This window comes from Sus scrofa, chromosome 3 (genome assembly GCF_000003025.6).
Source record: "Sus scrofa isolate TJ Tabasco breed Duroc chromosome 3, Sscrofa11.1, whole genome shotgun sequence".
Lineage (NCBI taxonomy): Eukaryota > Metazoa > Chordata > Mammalia > Artiodactyla > Suidae > Sus > Sus scrofa.
This window is the reverse complement of record NC_010445.4, coordinates 122,232,712-122,250,647: the sequence shown is the minus strand read 5'-3', so window position 1 is coordinate 122,250,647 and position 17,936 is coordinate 122,232,712. Positions and strand designations below refer to the sequence as shown.

General features: G+C 50.4%; 1 protein-coding gene across 1 annotated transcript in view; it reads right to left on the bottom strand.

The window, feature by feature from the left end:
- NBAS (neuroblastoma amplified sequence) overlaps window positions 8,323-17,936 on the bottom strand; it is a 359,592-nt gene continuing 349,978 nt past the window's right edge. The window contains 1 exon segment of the mRNA XM_021087823.1: window positions 8,323-8,710. Coding sequence (XP_020943482.1) covers window positions 8,435-8,710 — 276 coding nt within the window. The 3' untranslated portion in view covers window positions 8,323-8,434.

Here is a 17,936-nt window from a genome sequence, read left to right as displayed (position 1 = left end):
CCTCAGCCGACATCGCAACTTGAGGAAATCGCGTCTCTGCTGCACAGACCTCCCGGTACCCCCTCTGGAGGCTTGAGGATAGCTGCTCCCTGTTGCTGTCCAGCTGAGATCTAAACTAGGACCGTGGCCAGGCCCAGCTCCCCACCTGGTAGCAGAGCAGTGCTAACCCAACCAAAGCCCGTCCCTGGGATCTGCCTGATGATGGGAGGGACAAGGAAGGCTCCCTTTCTTCTCCTCTCCGGTGGCCCAGCCATCAGGATCAAGCCCAGGAACCCCCGCCACATGGAGAAGGCCCATCTGTAGGAGTGAGTGAAACTGGCAGGCAGAGGACTCAGTGACACTGATAAGAAATGAGAGGGACCTGTGCAGGTGTCTGGGTCCCTAGATGTGGGGTTCCCGGAGGGCCTCCGCCCCTGCCCTTTCTGAAGTTGGATATGAGTGTGCACAGTGGCCAGTCCCATCGCTCTGCGCTGTCCTCTATCAATAGCACCTGTATTTCTCCCCCCCCCCCACACTGTCTAGGGCTGTGGAGACCCCAGCGTGGTGTGGCAGTCATCCTTGTGCCATCTGCCATCACCGCTCCTGGGAACTGAAAGCCACCCCCCCTTGAAGAGGCTCAGAAAAGGCACTGGGAACGAGGCGGGGAACCAAGCTTGGGGGTGGGTCCGGGGTGCCTTTCCACTTCCCTGTACCACCAGGCAGGCCGCCATTCATCTGCAGGCAACACCACGGCCCCTGGGGCACCAGGAGTTAGCTTCAGATGGCAGAGGTCCTTCACTCACAGCGGGGGTGACTTCGCCTCTCTGTGCCTATCTTTCCTTCTCTGCAAGTTGGGGACTAGTCTGACCGGCCTCCCAGAGTTGTTGTCAGGATGAAAGGAGGTGATGCATCGTTCCAGGGAAGATGGAGTTTTGGCAGCAGGAGCCTGGATGCCTAGACCCCGCCCCATCCCCACCCGGCATTTACTCTAATAAACCAGGAATTACAAAGGAGGGGATCAGGGAAGGGCACGGTCCACCTGTGTGCCAAGGATGCTTCTGCTGGAGCAGCTGCTGCTCCATGGGTTGGACACCCAGATTCCAATCATGGTGGGAACTCCCAGGGATGGAGCCCTGAGAGGGCACTGGCTCAGCTCTTTTTTGTGGGTTTAATCTTGGCTTCAATGGGGCATCTGCCATGTGGAGCCCAGACTGCTTCCGCTTGCAGACCTTGTTATGAATAGCCCTACCATAAACAAAGAGAGTGGACAAGATGCCATGATGCTAACTGGGGCTCAACAAAACAAAACAGAACATCTGCTCATGGTATGTAGATACACACAATGGAATATTATTCAGCCTTTAAAAAGGAGGGGCATCCTGAAATATGCTACAGCATAAGTAGAATGGTAGTTGCCAGGGTCTGGGGGTACAGGGTGGGGAGAGCTGGAGTTGTTTAACGGGTGTATAATTTCAGTTTTGCAAGATGAAAAAGTTCTGGAGATTGTTTGCACAACGGTGTGAAGACACTTAATACTGCTAAACTGTACACTTAGAAATAGGTAAGATGGTCACTTTTACGGCGTATGTTTTACCACAATTGAAACACACACACACACACACACAGAGCTTGGGGATGCAGAATAGAGATTTGAGCCTCAAAGACCACAAAGTTCAGAACTCATTTTTCCCACCGACTGACTACATGATCCACATATTGTTTAACCTGTGAGCCTCATCAGGCTCAATAAAATGCATAAAAATTCTAGCAGTGAGGTTATTGTGAGGATATACCTATAATGGACGTTGCAAGTTACATAAAAAACTGCCACTGATCCAAACATGATGTGAAAGGCTTGGATTATCACGGCTAGGGAGCCTCTCTGGTTGACCATGCAGAGCCATTGGAGGACGTTACTTGCGGGCAGGCAGAGGACAGGGTTAGATATGTTTCAGGAAGATGGTTCTGATGCTTGCAGGAGGGGCGCTGGGGTAGCAGGACGGGAGTAAGGAGACCAGGCTGAGGAGGGCGGGGAGCAGGTGAAGATGGGGCCTCAGCGTCCCCTGTAGTAAAAGGAGCAGCTTCAAGAACATTCAGGGACTTGGCGCAACATGTTGTGGGCCAAGAGGATGAGCGAAAGGGCTGGCTCAGCCACGTCCAAGGGCGCAAGATGGCCAGACCCCCTGCAGACCGCACACACCCGGGCTTGCTTGCGGCGGTGGGGGGGTCTTGCATCACAGCGACCCCCTGCGGCTGGGAGGAGGCAGGTCACCACTCCTGCGATGGAACTTTAAGCTCCTGCTGCCACCCCTGCTTTGTGACAACCTTCAGACAGAGGCGATGACGCGGGGAGTCCCAACAGGGCGGTGGGAAGGCTGGACTGGGTGACCTCCAGGGGTCCCTCTAGTCCACAGGCCTCTGGACGTCGCAAATGGACCAGTCTTCCCACCTCCTAACCAGCGAGAGTTTGAAAGCGAAATGGCACAGGGATTGAGCCCTAACCGAACTGAAGTTTGAGGAGAGCTGGGCTTTCTCCCAGCCACGGGGGTTATAGCTGGAGTTAGGTCTTTTTTTCTAAATGGGAGCATCCCTTCTCGAGGGCTGCAGGATAAAAAGTTCCACTTTCATAAGAAATTCAAGGGTTGAAAGGCTCTCTTTCGCCTAACAGAGCCTGGGTCCCTTTGGGGTCATATCTTTTATAAGTGGAGACAGCCGGCTGCTGCCGCTGCAGCCGTGCTCAACCCCTTTCCTTTAGCAAAGCGCCTGGCCACGGAGACAGCAGGGCGCAGCCAGCCAGAATCCTCAAGGAGTACGGCATCGTGCAGGCCACTCCCTGGCCACGCCTGTGTAGACGGACAGGTCTGGGGACAGGCTGTCCACGCAGCTCTCAGCTCCAGCCAGGGCCCTGGTCCCGACACCCCCTCCCCTGCCCCCAGACCCCGGAGGAGGCACTCCCCTATGAACCGGAGCCTCACAGCAGTGGAGAGGTGTAGACAGGAAACACACAGAGAAAGCCAAGGCGAAGCTGCCAGGGGATCGCAAACCCAGAACCCCGAGTCCAATCGGGGCTTTCTCATGGACCTCGCGGCCTCAGCAAGAGGCGTGTCGCGGGTGCAGATGATACCAATTCCATCGGCCAGGCTGAGGGTGAAACCCCACCTCCTGCGCTTGACTGGTCTAGGACCAGGACGGCCCCCCAAGAGCCTCCCCCACCCCCAGGGCTGTCCAGATTCCACACCGCACCCCTGACCTTTGCCGCGGGCTTTGGTTTCTGAAATCCAATCCGCCGCATCCTGACGCACCTTCCAGAGCTGTGACCGCCGCCGGGGAGGAGGCACCCCTGCTCCACCCGGCCTCAGACTCGGAGCTGAGCGTGACTTCTCTCCCGGTGCACGTGAGGCACTCGGCTCTCAGCTGTGAGCCGGGTGTTCTCAAGTTTGCAGCGTGAGTCTCTGACTCCAGGTTCATCAGAACCACAGGGAACCAGGCCGGCTTCTCAGACTCCGCCCACGTAGGGACCTGCCGACGAGAGGCCTTTTCTTCCTCTCAAGCGCTGCACGCCCGGTGCTGTGTTCCTGTTGTCCCAGGTTCTGGGCCCTCCTCAGTGCAGCATGAGTTTGGGGTTGTTAGGAAGAGGGATGGAATCCCCGCCCTTGGAGGCAGAGGAGAGGAGCCAGCAGCTGCGTGTCCAGTTACCTGGAGCAAAGGGTGGCCTCCTCTCGCCAAAGAACAGGGCAGACTTGCCTTCAAATGCTCTCCTGCTCCACTGAGTCCCGTTACAGAATGATAAGACCCAGTTTTCAAGGGGAGGGGGCAACTTAACAGACCCAGGGAACCGCCTCAGCTCCAGGCCTACATTCAGCTGCAGGTTAAACAAGGGATGGGCCTTTTCATCCCCCCAAATTGTCCTCTGCCTTTTAGGGCAGTTCCTGCTCACCCCGCAGGGAAGGGCGGGAAAGAGAACTGGCTTTGACAGCCCCCCCCCCCCAGGCTCCCCCTTGCCCCAGCCACCCTTCCAGAGAAAGGCGCCTCAGCCCCGATATTCTGATTTAATGGCTGGGGGTAGGGACTGGTTCAGTCCGGTTTCAAGTCTCCTCAGGTGATTCTAATGCACAAGCGCGATTGTTAACCACTGGGCTCAGTGACCTTCAAAGCGGGTATGAACTAGAAGGTGCAGGCTTGTTCTCGTTGCCGTCAGTGGGGTGATGCCATAAGCAGAGTCTACAGAGACCGGCAGTGGTGGTCAGACTTACTGCCCCTTGGGGGAAACCTGGAACACTAGGGAAGGTCCTTTGCGAGAAGTAGGGGCGTCTGTCCACTGCGGGATGAAAGCTCTTGAACAGAGAGAAGGGAGCCCACCTTTCACAAGGCTGGGACGTCTGCCGGCAGCTGCAGACTCCAAGGACATTTCCCGGCCCCCCCTTTGCTACGATGTTGTGACTGAAGGGAGGGCTGGAAAATATAGCCTGGTGTCATTCAAATGCCCTCCAGGAAATTCATCCAGGTTCCTTGGCAGAGGACCTGAAGGCCTTCAGTGTTAGTCCAGCATCACGGCCAAGGGCGAGGTTCTGAGTCAGATGACCTAGGGTTGTTGCACACTTGCTAGCTTTGTGTCCTTGGACAAATTACTTACCTTCTCTGTGCCTCATTTCCTGATAAGCTACCATGACATTAAATGATCAAGTGTGCTTAGAGCTTGGGGTATAAGTTTGGGAGAGAATTTCTGCAGCTGAAGAGGGGTCCCAGCACCACCTTCAGAGAGGAGTCCCCTGGTGGAGCGGGGCTCGGGGAAGGGCACAGGGCCACTGGGGGCTGCGAGGCGGTGGCGTCACCTTGTTGAACTGCAATATCCAGAAAGGCGTTACTAGCCCGCTTATGCATGAGGCTGAGAGAGAGGACTGGCTTGCCTGGAGGTCACATGACATTCACGCTGGGGCCACCTGATGCCAAAGGCTCACTCCCTCCTCTGCTCGCCGTGGGGTCCGCTTTCCAGGCAAGCACGGCTATGACATCTGAGCAAGAGTGAAGCCCTTTCTTACTCTGTTTTCAGAGAAAAGTATGGGCCAATTTTTTTTACAAAAAGAAAGACAACATATTATCTCACTTCCTTTTTTTCCTTTTTAGGGCCACTCCTTCGGCATATGGAGGTTCCCAGGCTAGGGGTCTAATTGGAGCTGCAGCTGCTGGTCTATGCCACAGCCACAGCAACGCCAGATCCGAGCTGCATCTGTGACCTACATCACGGCTCATGGCAATGGTGGAACTTTAACCCAGTGAGCAGGGCCGGGGATCAAACCCACATCCTCATGGATACAAGTTGGGTCTTTAGCCCACTAAGCCACAACAGGAACTCCTTCTTTATCTAGCATTTATGATTAACAGTTTACATGCCAACAAAACATTCGAAAGACCAAGCCAGTCTTTTAGAGGATTGATGCGATTGATGTGAATCTGGAATGATTTCCTTTATTTCTTTGCTCTATTTTTTTCCCCATAGAAGCCGCTCAAACCTTGCAAGTCTGGTCTCTGATAAGCAAGGACATGAGTCAGGTCAGAGCTGCACAGTTTATTCTAGGGCATCTCGGCCTCATAAGCATATTGGGGTGGGGGCTGGGATGTGGACCCACCGCTCAGTGCTATGCTGGCCCTCTGGGCCTCAGTTTATTCATTTACATAGTCAGGATGCCATACTGGTGTATAATGCCTCTAGTTCTGAAATGAGAAGAAAACCGCCTCTGGGTGGATGCCACTAAAACGGACTATGCTGTCTCAGACTACTGCTCACTTTATACTTTCAGTCACCTGAAAGGATGGAAGTTGGCTGGAAGGTTAGAGAAAAACCCAAGCTGCCAGTCGGCATGCTTCCTAGCAGCAGCTTCATTAAAGCCACATGTACAACCAGTGCCTTCAGAATTCTAGGAAGGCTTTTGGGGCCTGTGGGTCAGTCTGGACAGATGTTACCTACTTTGGGAGAAATACACTGAGCCCTTTCCTGGGAAGTATTTCAGAGGCTGGTACAATCCTGGGATAGATAACTGGGAAGAAGTCAGCACAGTGAGGGAGTTCCCATTGCGGCTCGGAGGGTTACAAGCACTACCAGTATCCGTGAGGATGTGGGTTTGATCCCTGGCCTCTCTCAGTGGGTTAAGGATCCAGCATTGCTCTGAGCAGCAGTGTAGTTCATAGATAGAGCTCGGATCTGGCATTGCTGTGGCTGTGCTGTAGGCTGGCAGCTGCAGCTCCAGTTCAACCCCTAGCCCGGGAACTTCAAAATGCCGCAGATGCAGCCCTGAAAAGCACCCCCCCCAAAAAAAAAGTCAGCAGAGTGAGCTTTTATGTCAATAAATCTCCTCCAAAGATGATACAAACCTTTTTCTTTTCCCCCCAGAGGAGTCTATAGCTACATTCATAGAAGCAGAAATAAGGTGAAGCCAATGATGGTAGTGACGGTGATGGTGTAATGATGGTGGGGGTGACGTGATGATGGGAGTGATGGGGATGACGGTGATGGTGTAATGATGGTGGGGGTGATGGGAGTGATGGGGGTGATGGGGTTGGGGATGATGGGGGTGGTGTAATGATGATGGGGGTGATGGGGACGGGGTGATGGGGATGACGAGGATGATGGGGGTGATGGTGATGATGGTGATGGGGGTGATGGGGGTGATGGTGTAATGATATTGGGGGTGATGGGGACAGGGTGATGGGGATAGGAATGACGAGGATGGTGGGGTGATGGTGATGATGGTGATGGTGGGGATGATAGGGTTGGGGATGATGGGGGTGGTGTAATGATGATGGGGTGATGGGGACGGGGTGATGGGATGACGAGGATGATGGGGGTGATGGGGATAACGGGGATGATGGGGATGGGGATGACAGTGGTGATGGGGGTGATATGATGGGGGTGATGGTGATGACGGTGATGGTGTAATGATGGTGGGGGTGATGGGGGTGATGGGGACGGGGTGATGATGGGGTGAGGGGGATAACGGGGATGATGGGGATGGGGATGACAGTGGTGATGGGGATGATATGATGGGGGTGATGGTGATGACGGTGATGGTGTAATGATGGTGGGGGTGATGGGGGTGATGGGGACGGCGTGATGATAATGGGGATGGGGATGGTGACGACGGTGATGGCAAGTGAAGGTGAATCGAAGTTCCTCTTAGATGGAGGGTGTACCCAACCAGGGTGTGTGTATGGCACTGGTCAGAGTGTGGGGAGGAAAGGTGGCCACCAGGCTGCCCCAAGGGGCCACACATCAATGACACACAGCGAGGCACATCACATTCAGTCCACCGGCTCTGACAAAGCAATAGGGAAGTTGACCAAAGACAGTCTTTCCAAATTACTTAAACGAATTAGAAGTTATTCACTGTAATAACGAGTGTCCTAGATGGCATTATCTACCTAAACTAAACATCTGATGAATACACGGCCACCCTCCCTCATTCCCTTCCTCCGAATGTTGCTTTGGGGTCGAGGGAAAGACCAGGGTGCCTCAGATGGACCCTGATGGTCCTGCAGTCACACAGTTTGCTCTTCTCTCCCAGTCGCTGCCTAGGTTGTTGCTGTGGCTTGAATCCGCTGTGAGGCTCTCACAAGAGCAAAGCCCAGAACTTCTACCTTCAAGCTCCCACTTCTGGAGGAAGCAAGTGCCAGCGGGTCGTATCAGGGTCCTTACCCTCCCATGCAGGGAAGGCCCTTTCTATGTTGGTTTTCCCAAGGGTGTTGCTGGCCACGCCCTGCCATGATTGGCTATATGTTAGCAGGGACCCCCACCAGGCTGAATCAACAGGGAGGCATCTGCACTGGCTGTGGCCCACCCACCCACCTGTTTACACAAGCTTGATAGTCATGCAAATCTGTCAATCTTGTACTGGGACCTTGATAGGTCTGGAGGCCCTTCATCAGGAGGCAGCCCTCACGGGCAGGCATTATCATCCGCCTATGGCCTTAAAATCAAAACTTGTCTGCACAAGCAAGGGGGGAGAAGAGCTACCATTTCCCCTGCCGAGTATCTGATGAGCGTGGGATAAGTAACACAATCCTCACTTTCTACGCAACAGACTAAGGATCCAAGAGGGACTGCTTTGCCCAAAGTTGCATAACCTGAGACATGAATCTGGGTCCATCCTTCCTCCATCCAGGACACGTGCTCCAACCACCCAACCACTGACCAGTCCACACCACAGGCAACGGTCTGAAGTGCAGTTTTAGACACTGCGTTAATTGTATTCTACCAGAATAGACGGTTCGAAATAAATAAATAAGAGTCAAGTCTCTCTAGTAAGAAAGTATGTTGACCAATCACTATAAGAAAGAAACAAAGCTTGCTCATCATTTATATACAGCTTTATTTGCAAGTGGCTGGAACCGTGGAGAATAATCAATAGCCACACATGCTGCCCCTGGAGGCTCCCAGGACGGGCCAAGGGCTGGTGGCCGCTCACACCCAGTGCTGCCCAGCACCCAGGGCCGTGCTGAAGGTCCTCAGGGCCCGGTGTGTGCCCCTCGCGGCCAGGAGGAGCGACCCAGCCTCGGCCTCGTGGCCGGCCCCCCGCAGGTGTCGGGCCAGCTCCTCCGCGTCCCAGCGCCCTTGCTGGGGGCCGGCCAAGAGGTGCTGGACGAGACGCGGGTAGAAGGGAGTGGAGACGCACTTCACCAAGAGCTTGGCGTCCAGGAGCAGGGAGAGAAGTTCCGGGTCACAGTTGGAATCATTCACCTTGGAGAAATCAGACAGACAGATGTGAGCGGGTGCTGCCGACTTCTCCCCGCTGGTGGGCTGGGCACTGCCTTTCTGCTTTGTCAGCAGAAACCCCTCCACCCTGGTCAACGGTGCCTGCTCCAAAAAGCACACTGGGACACAAGTGTCTCTGAGGTCACACACGGATGACAGACCTGGTTTCCTTCTCGCCTAAGACCTGCCCGCCCTTGAATCACTGCAACGGCTACCACACTGAGGGCCAGAAACTGGCCCAACCCTGTACACCCCTCACTGCCCGAGTCCTCCCAGCTCGGCCCTGTGAGGTCAGCACTTTCGCCTCCTGGTTTTAGAGACGGAAATCGATGGGGAAGAATTTTGCTTAACATCGTGGTTGCTTAAATTGTGGAGCCAGAATCTGAATTTAGGTCCGGTCTTAACTTCAAAGCCTGAGCTTTTTGACTTAAAAATTTTTTTTTTTGATGGAGCATTCTTTTAAAAAAATTGTATACATTTTTTATTAAAATAGAGTTGATTTACAATGTTGTGCCAATTTCTGCAGTACAGCGAAGTATCCCAGTCATACACATACATACATTCCCTTTCTTGTCTTCCATCATGTTCTGTCTTAAGAGACCGGATATAATTCCCTGTGCTACATACACGGTAGGACCTCGGTGCTCATCTATTCTCAATGTAATAGTTTGCACGTTCTGACCCCAAACTCCCCGTCCATCCCTCTCCAAAGCCTGAGCGTTCACACAACATGTACCATTTTGTTGGTGCCTCGCCGTGTCCCACATCCTTTAACCCCAAACCTCTCCTTTATGTAGATTCACGGGAAAAAAAAATCTTTCCAGAAGAGTGGAAACCCTTTTCTACTCCACTGAAAAAGCATATCCATCAGCCCACTTGTGTCAACAGGATGACCGACAGGAGGGGTTTAAAAGCTGTTCTTCCCTAAGCCTCTGGAAAGCTGTTAGCACCACACTTACCCTTTTAAAACATGTTTTCTGGGCTCTTTGGTTGCATATTCTCTGTACTTTCTCCCTGGTCTTACCTTCTTGGTCTACGTAAGGTTTCCATGGCTTTGACACATAGATTATATTTTTCTATTTTATACAATTTTATCATTTACAATGATCACATTTGCTATAGATTTTTGTAGTGTAATCATTATCTTATATTCGCGTCCATACTTTCGTGAGTCAACACGAATGATAGCGCAAACTTTAGAGCTTCGCATCTACACTGGGGTGTCACACAACAGCTTCACAACAGCTTCTCCTTCAAGTCACTGTGTGCTTTTAATAGTCTTGGTGGTGGTTACTGCAGAAAATAATGTGGCATTTCAAAGCCAATTATCTCATGTTTAGACCAACTCTATTGCATAACTGTCCCCAGTGAGCTTGTGCTGTGTGCTGTGACAAGGAAGAGAGGCTACTGAAGATGAGGAGGACAAGGGTGCCTGCTGGCTGCGAGGATTTAAACAAAAGAAGTTCTGGGGATAAGACCTACCACCAGACGGCGCTGGGCTTCCCTCCAATAACCCTGTGATCCTTCAAAATCCAATGTAAACATCAGCTCCAATGCCACCTCCCTCTGCCTTCTTCGCAGGTGCTGTACATGCTCCCCGTGTTGCACTATGGTGATGGCACGCCTGCCGTCCCTGCTGACCGGGAGCTCCTTGAGGGCACAGAGGTTTACCTCCTTTCGTTTCAGCATCCAGCTTAATCAACACTTGTCAACGGCCAGATGACCCTGCATCCTGGAACCCTATCACACTGCTGTATGGTGCACGCATGTGTGCCGAGGACCCGAGCTCTGTGCTCAGCTCAGACTCAAGAGTCTGGTGCACTCTGGGCAACCGTTTCTTCTTGGCCTCTCGTCCCATCAACATGCACATTCTGCTCACCCACCACTCAGGAAGGAAGACATGGAGGTTGAACTCAATTTTGCATTATCTGTTTTTATTTTTAGAGGTGGTGCCAAGAGCAGCTGGTTCAAGCCCCAGTCTTCTGCTGACAGGGCACAAGAGCTTTCCAACCTCCCCTCCGGGGTTCCTTTCAGGTCCTGTGTGTCCTCCTTCCCTCCTTTCTCTTTTGCTTGGGGGCAGGAAAGCAGGACCTGAACCCCACACGTCCTGCCTGCCGTTCCTGAGAGCCCCCCACCCCCACCCCTACCCTAGGGCACCTTCCCCCTAAGCCTTGAAACGCCCCTTGAAGACAGTTCTAACGTCACTTGATAGATGCACAAACAGGCTCAGTGAGGTCAGAGCCGTGTGGCAAATGTCACATGGCTGCTACAGGGTGAGCTGGACCAGGAACCATCATCACCGACTAGTTGATGCTTAGTGTCTATTCCCCCAGGACAAGAGCTCCTCCAGGGCAGAGATGCTGTCTCCTCTGCTCATCCCGCGGCCCCCAGGCCCAGAATAGCTTGTGCCTAGTGCTAGGGGCTCAGTAAGATCTGTGGAATAAATATATGAATGGATGGGTCACTCCAAAGCACCCATCCTTCCACTGTATACTGCTGCCTGTAAGCATGCTTGTGCAAGTGCACGCATGCACGCACACACACACATATGTGCACAGTAGCTCAGCTACTGTGAACGTTATTTGGTTCACCCTTAAAAATAAAGAACCCTTCCAACTAACCCTCCAGGAGGGAACGGAGTGTGCACCAAGATGCTACAGGCAAATGTTTGATAAAATACACGGATAAAAAAGGCTCAGAGCCCAGACACTGCAGGGTAACACTTTCTTTGCTGCCCTGAATAAGTCTTTCAGGCTAGGGCACCTTTATTAGGCTTTCTGTTTACTTACCACCCCTCCCCTTGGGAGCCTGAAAGGCCCCTAGCAAGGGGATGATGGATTTTCTCGGCTCGAGGAAGAGACGGGGGTTCTGTCAATGCCAGCAACTGCTGCTCCTGATTCCCCTCTTCTATCTGCTTCTCTCCGGTGTGATGTCATCCTTAAAACTGGTTTCCCTCTGGATGTGCCCAGCCTTTTGGATGAGCTGCCTGTGACCTGGGGCAGGGTGGGTGTCCACCATGAACAAGCTCTCTGTCCACTATCCTGGCTGAGGAAGCCTAAGGTTAAGTCCTGGAAGTGACACACTATGGCTCCCCTTTGGTCCCCTAAAGAGACTCAAACTGCCGGCCTCCACTGAGCCCGAGCAGAGGCTGGGGAAAGAGTGGGGAGTTCTGGTTTAGCTTCTCACAATCAAGTGCCAGGAAGATGAAGTGGCTGACTCTGTTACATTCCCTTCCTCTGATTTTTTGATCTGATTCTGATTGGATTTCTATCTGATATCTATGCAAGATATACGGAAGGGCCAGAGCATACTTTATAATTGTCATGTGCAAGAAAAAAACCTGCAAAGATAATTATTCTGTGCATATTTGGGACAAAATAGAGAATTAAAGTACAGAAGGAGATGGCCCTTCTAAGGACCCATTCCAACAACTGCATTTTAAAGAGGAGGAGCCTGGAGTTCCCGTTGTGGCTCAGCGGTAATGAACCCGACTAGCATCCATGAAGACACAGGTTCCATCCCTAGCCTCGCTCAGTGGGTTAAGGGTCTGTCTGGCATTGCCATGAGCTGTAGTGTAGGTCTCAGACGTGGCTCGGATCCTGCGTTGCTGTGGCTCTGGTGTAGGCTGGTAGCTGCAGCTCTGATTCAACCCCTAGCCCGGGAACCTCCACATTCCACGGGTACAGCCCTAAAAAGACAAAAAAAATAAAGAGGAGGATCCTGAGGGTCAGAGAAGAAGTGCACTGCCCCAGGTCACAGGCAGCCAAGACCAATTCTCCCCACACACCCAGCTGCCCGTCTCGGACATCGAGGTCAGAGCAGCCCTTCCCTTCAGCACAGCAGCGCCTGGCATCAGCGCTAAGTCACTGGGCTGGGAGAGGAATTCGCTAAGCCTCAACTTGTTTTGATTTTTCTTGTTTTTGAGTAAAATGCTCACTTAAGGCACTAAAATTCGGGTGCTACCTGTCACAGAAACCTGGGGCTGTCTTATCACCAATTATTGCTTCTAACCTGCACTCTTTTTCTTTCTGAAATAAAAAGAAAAGAGACAATGGAAACAGTTTTAAAAAAGAAAGAAGTCACCTGTGTCTGGATCACCGCAAGGAAATTATTCCATCCTCCTTTGCCCTCCAGGAATTATCCGATGCGGATACTTTTCACAGTCAATCAGATGACACTTGTATCCTGCTTTTCTCAATTTTATGTTGAAAAGATTAAAGAATATTTTCACATAGTTTTCATGCCTACAAAGTTTCACAGCTGCAAAGTAGCCTATCGAACAAGTTATTTGACACCTGCTATAAACTGCTGGTTTTGATTGTTTGATATTCCTGAAACACTACCAACGAAGGAGTTTTACATGTACGATTTCTTTATTTGAATTACCTCCTCAGGATTAATTATTAGGAGAGGGAGAACTGGGATCTTGTGGGATGAACTGTATCCCCCCAAATTCACACCGTGATGTCCTAATCCCCATCCATCAGAATGACTGAATGTGGAGACAAGCCTTTACAGAGGTACATAAGGTTTAATGAGTCACTGGGTGAAGCTTTATCCAATCGGACTCGTATCTTTATTAGAACAGAAGCCAGGAGACAACCACGTGAGCTCGCAGGGGGAAGGCAGCTGTCTACAAGCCAAGAGAGAGGCCTCAGGAGAAATCAATCCTGCTGACACCTTAATCTTGGACTCTGGGCCTCCAGGACTATGAGAAAATAGTTTTCTGATGCTTAAGTTGCCCCATCTGTGGTACTCCCGTATGGCAGCCTAAGCACCTAATATACGGAGCGAAGCATCTGAAACACGTTTTGCTGAGAATATGAGCAGTGCAGTCACACCGGGAGGCTGACTGGCTCGTTTACAGTGGTGCTGGAATGGTCCTCAGGGGAGCAGTGGGTCAGTCTCACTATAAACGTCTCAGCTTTGGAAGTTGTTATTTTGAAAAGGAAATCTTTTTGCTATTTAGGAGATATGCACTGGTTCCCCAAAGATGTTTAACGTGAATTTGTCTATTTGCAAGGATGAATTTTTTTCCCAAACTTTCCTATCATTGAATTTTTTTCTTGCGGGAAGGATCAAACTCTGCTCATTTACGAGAGTTTCAACATAATTTTTCACATGCGAAGGAGTTCCTTGTAAAACATTAACCCTGATTTTGGTTATAATGAACATTCCAATCTGTTGTCTGCAATTTTGTTTTGGTTATTTGTTCTCTTACGGATGTTTTACACTTTCATGCTGTCAGAAGATGATCTTCTCATGATTCTTTTCCTACTGCTTCAAAGCTCACAAGTTGTACTTCCTTGAAGCAACTGATATGTGTGTCTATACATATCCTTCTGATTTCAACAGTACCTTTGCAATCAGGAATCACGTTGTTATGCGGTCTATGGAAAATCACATATTCCTGACACTGGCTTGGTGACTTGGGGGCATGGGAAAGAAAATATATTCTGTCGTTTGTGGACTCAGGTGGATGTTTGAAATAAATATGAGACAAGTCCAGGAGGATTAGCTGATTTAATTCCTCTGATCAAATAACTGTGAATTAGAGTGAGAAGCAGTCGTTGTGTGAAAAGAAGGCAGACAGGCTTTGGGATGAGAGACCAACTTCCGATCCTGGCTTTTCAGCTAAACAGACGTGTGTCCTTGTTAAAGAGAGTCTCCCACTTTCCACGTGACATACAGGGGTGGAGACCATCTATGCTTTAAAGTGCCCAGCACAACACCTGGTTATAGAGTTTAAGTTCAGTAAATGGCTGAAGATGTCACAGTGAAACAAATCAGGAATAAAGCACAGAAGGAGAAAGCCTTACATATAGATCATAAAATAAGTAAAATCCTTGCCTTCTCTACCAGCGATTTTTTTTTTTTTTGGTCAGTGATTAATTTTTGAGAATAAATGAAACTTTGCAGATCTTGGGGGGAAAAAATCTATTAAAGCACAAAAGCACTACTGTCTTCCAAGCCATTAAAATGTTATCTGCTTAATTCCTGTTTCAACAATAGGTAATGAACCTTCTCTGAATTAAATCTTTGATTTTATGGATCTATACGAAGCTAAGAGTAATTACAATAATGAGGGAAGCTGAAATCCCAGAAGCATGATGCATGCAGGACCTCATTTCAATTAAAGAAGATTATTTAATATTATTTCACTGTTTACTTTGGGGAAGGATATTTGTCTCACCGCTACATCTACTATTACTAAAAAAAGTTATTAAATATATCAACTACAAGTACAGAAGAATAAAGGGGCAACACAAGCGTATACTTGGAATAAGAAAAATGCCTGCATGTAATTTCTTGTTTTCCCTATTTATTTGCATGATATTCAGGTGCCACCTCTCAAACAACCAGCCCTGGTCCTGGCATGGGATTTAACAGCAGGACATCTTCTGACTTAGGATCTAACCACAGGAGAGACTACTTGAAGACTCAAGCTTAATCATCCTGATGACTGTCACTAAACGTTCCATTTGGGGCCTTGAGTTTGGCTAGGTCCACACTCTCTCCTTGTCCCTTTCCTACTTTGCTTAATTCCGTGTGTTACTAGCCCTTGCCAGTCTCCCCGTGAGAAGATGCCTCATGCACACAGGGTGATAATTTTTTCGTCTTTAGACACGTCCCACCCATTCCTCACTCTGGCAGGTGTTACCAGGCTGGGTACCATGGGTCTAGCAACCATCAGAGCTGTCTGGAAATGTCATAGGTTGACCCAGAGGGAGTGAGCTGCTTGTCACGAGAGGCATCCAGCTCTCGGGAGGTTTGTGGGTTGCAGAGCTTCCTTCGGGGAGACCAACCACCAGTTCAGGAAGCATGATGATGGGCAGAAGTAACATGCCTACCATGTTCAGGTTCAAATGATATTTAGAAATAAGAAGATATGCCTGAGATTCTGAGGAAGAGCCTGGTACTAAAAGAGCCAAAAGAACAGTGACTGTAAAAAAAAAAAATCAGTTTGATATCAATTGATATCCCTGTAAGATACACAGGAAACTTGTTCGTTTCATGACGAGGTCACTTCAGCCTAATCGGGTTTGGATACACTTAGGAGAAAACCAGCTGACGTTGGGGCCAAAGCCAAAGGACTCTGCAGACGCCCAACTAGGCTGTTAGAAGCCCAGCCCCACGTCCCTTTACCACGGCCTGCGGGGCGACAAGGAAGGTGTGTGGGCCGGCGCTCCGCGTGGAAAGGCAATGCTGAGGTGGAACAGACTCTCGCCAGCGAGGTCCTGGTTGGAAATCCGGACTGGGTGAAACGGGGAACAAAGAAAGGACGCTTTCGTGGTTGTATATAGAGCTGGTCCTTGAACAACGTGGGCACTGAACGGTGTGGGCCACTCATACCTGGATTTCTATCAGTAACAGACGCTAGAGCTTTACACAGTCCCCAGGTGGTTGAATCCAGGGATGCGGGGCCAACCTGCAGCTAAACGCAGGCCAACCCCGGCGCTCGCCAAAGGTCAGTGGTACATATGTTAATCCAAGCGTGTTTTCTGAGCATCTTCAAAGCTCTCCCTCCAACCTGCGCACTGGTCACGGAAGTCATGCTGGCGGGTCTCGGGGCCTTCACAGCAACATCAAAGGGGCTAATGATCACATTTATCCCGAACGTGAAGGGCCATGACGTGACGCTTCGAGATAAAGGGCGCAGCCTCATCCCCGAGGTGCTCCCCTGCGAGGGCTTTCAGGACGCGGCACAGAGCCCTCGGGGAGGAGGTCGGCCCCCTGCCCCCAGCAGTGCTCGGCCCCGGCCTGGTGACTTGGCAGATCTGAAAAAGGAAGCCCTGTACCAGGTAAGCTGTCTGGCGAGCTCTGCGCTCCTCTTTGCAATGCTGATGTTCAAAGATTCGAGGTGCTTTCAGCAACCCCATTTCTCTGTGGGGATAACCCTTTTCCAATATAAGAGAGCCCACTCAGTTATGGAAGAAGGAGCAGCAGGGTTGAATACAGACTCTGAACATTAGATCCAGGGTTTTACTTTCAGCTCCTGCTGTTTACTCGCTGTATGACCTCTGAGTCTCAGCACGGAACCAGGATGCTACCTTCCTAGAGGGTTAGGAAGAAGGTAAAGGGAGGCGGTGCTTATTATAACGCCTGGCACAGCTGGCATGGCAAGACAGTTATTACTGGCATCAGGGAGAAATGAGCAGGTGCTGAAGGTCTTAAACTCTTCCTTTATCACGCCACGAACTGTCCTCTTAACAGGCGCGCAGTCCAGGACAGTCCCTGCGATGTGGGGTGGGGACAGAGGCACCCAGCAGTGCTTAGAAGAAGGAAGCAGTGAAGAGCAGAAGCCACTGCACATCTGGAATTATGAATCGGGAAATGTTTCAGTCTATGAAGCTGTTATAAATACACATCTGCTTACAGGGATGAAATGAGTCAAGAGGCTTCCACATGGTAGAAAATCTTCCAGAAACGAGATGCAAACACACCAGCAAGGAGTGTCCTTCTTGGAGGGAAGAAGGTTTTGAAGGTGAGCTCTCGCTCTCACGAGGCTGATGGAGAGGGCGATCTAGCCATCTGGACCCCACATGGTTTTAATTATTCATCAACAATATAAACTCTAAGAGGGCCTTTCTATTTCTGGCCCAGGAAAGAGGCTGCTGGCCATTTGTAAAAAGGACATGTGAAACCCCAGAGGTTTGCCATTTCAGAAAAGCTTAGGGAAAGAAGTGAGGATGCTATTGGAGGGAAGGCTGGGACAATCTCTGGCATCAGCACTTAGGCATCATCCTTTGCAATGTAAACATCTATAAAGCTGTCAGTATCTCATCATGAACAGCAGAATAATACTCAGTGAGCAAGAGGGGGTGCTTTTCTGCCTGGATCCGTGCACTGTGCAGGCACCACTGCCTATCAGAGGAGCCCCTTTGACAGATGTTTTGTTCTTTTAATGTCACTGGGAACTACCATCCATAACCGATATGGGAAACAGGTTATTGATGAACTCAGAGTCCCCCACTAGTGGACAGAGTGAGCAGCAAAATAAACACACACAAAGAAAGCCAACGTGTTCTTTTCTCACTGCAATACCAAGTACGATTTAAAATAGCTTGACAGGAGCCCTGCAAAAAGGCCCAATGAAACTCTTTCCTCAGAAAGGTGTACCATGACCTTTGAATGGCACTGGCAGAGCAGTGATAAATTATAGTAATTTCTTTTCATTTATACCGCATTCTTGAAATGACAAAATTACAGA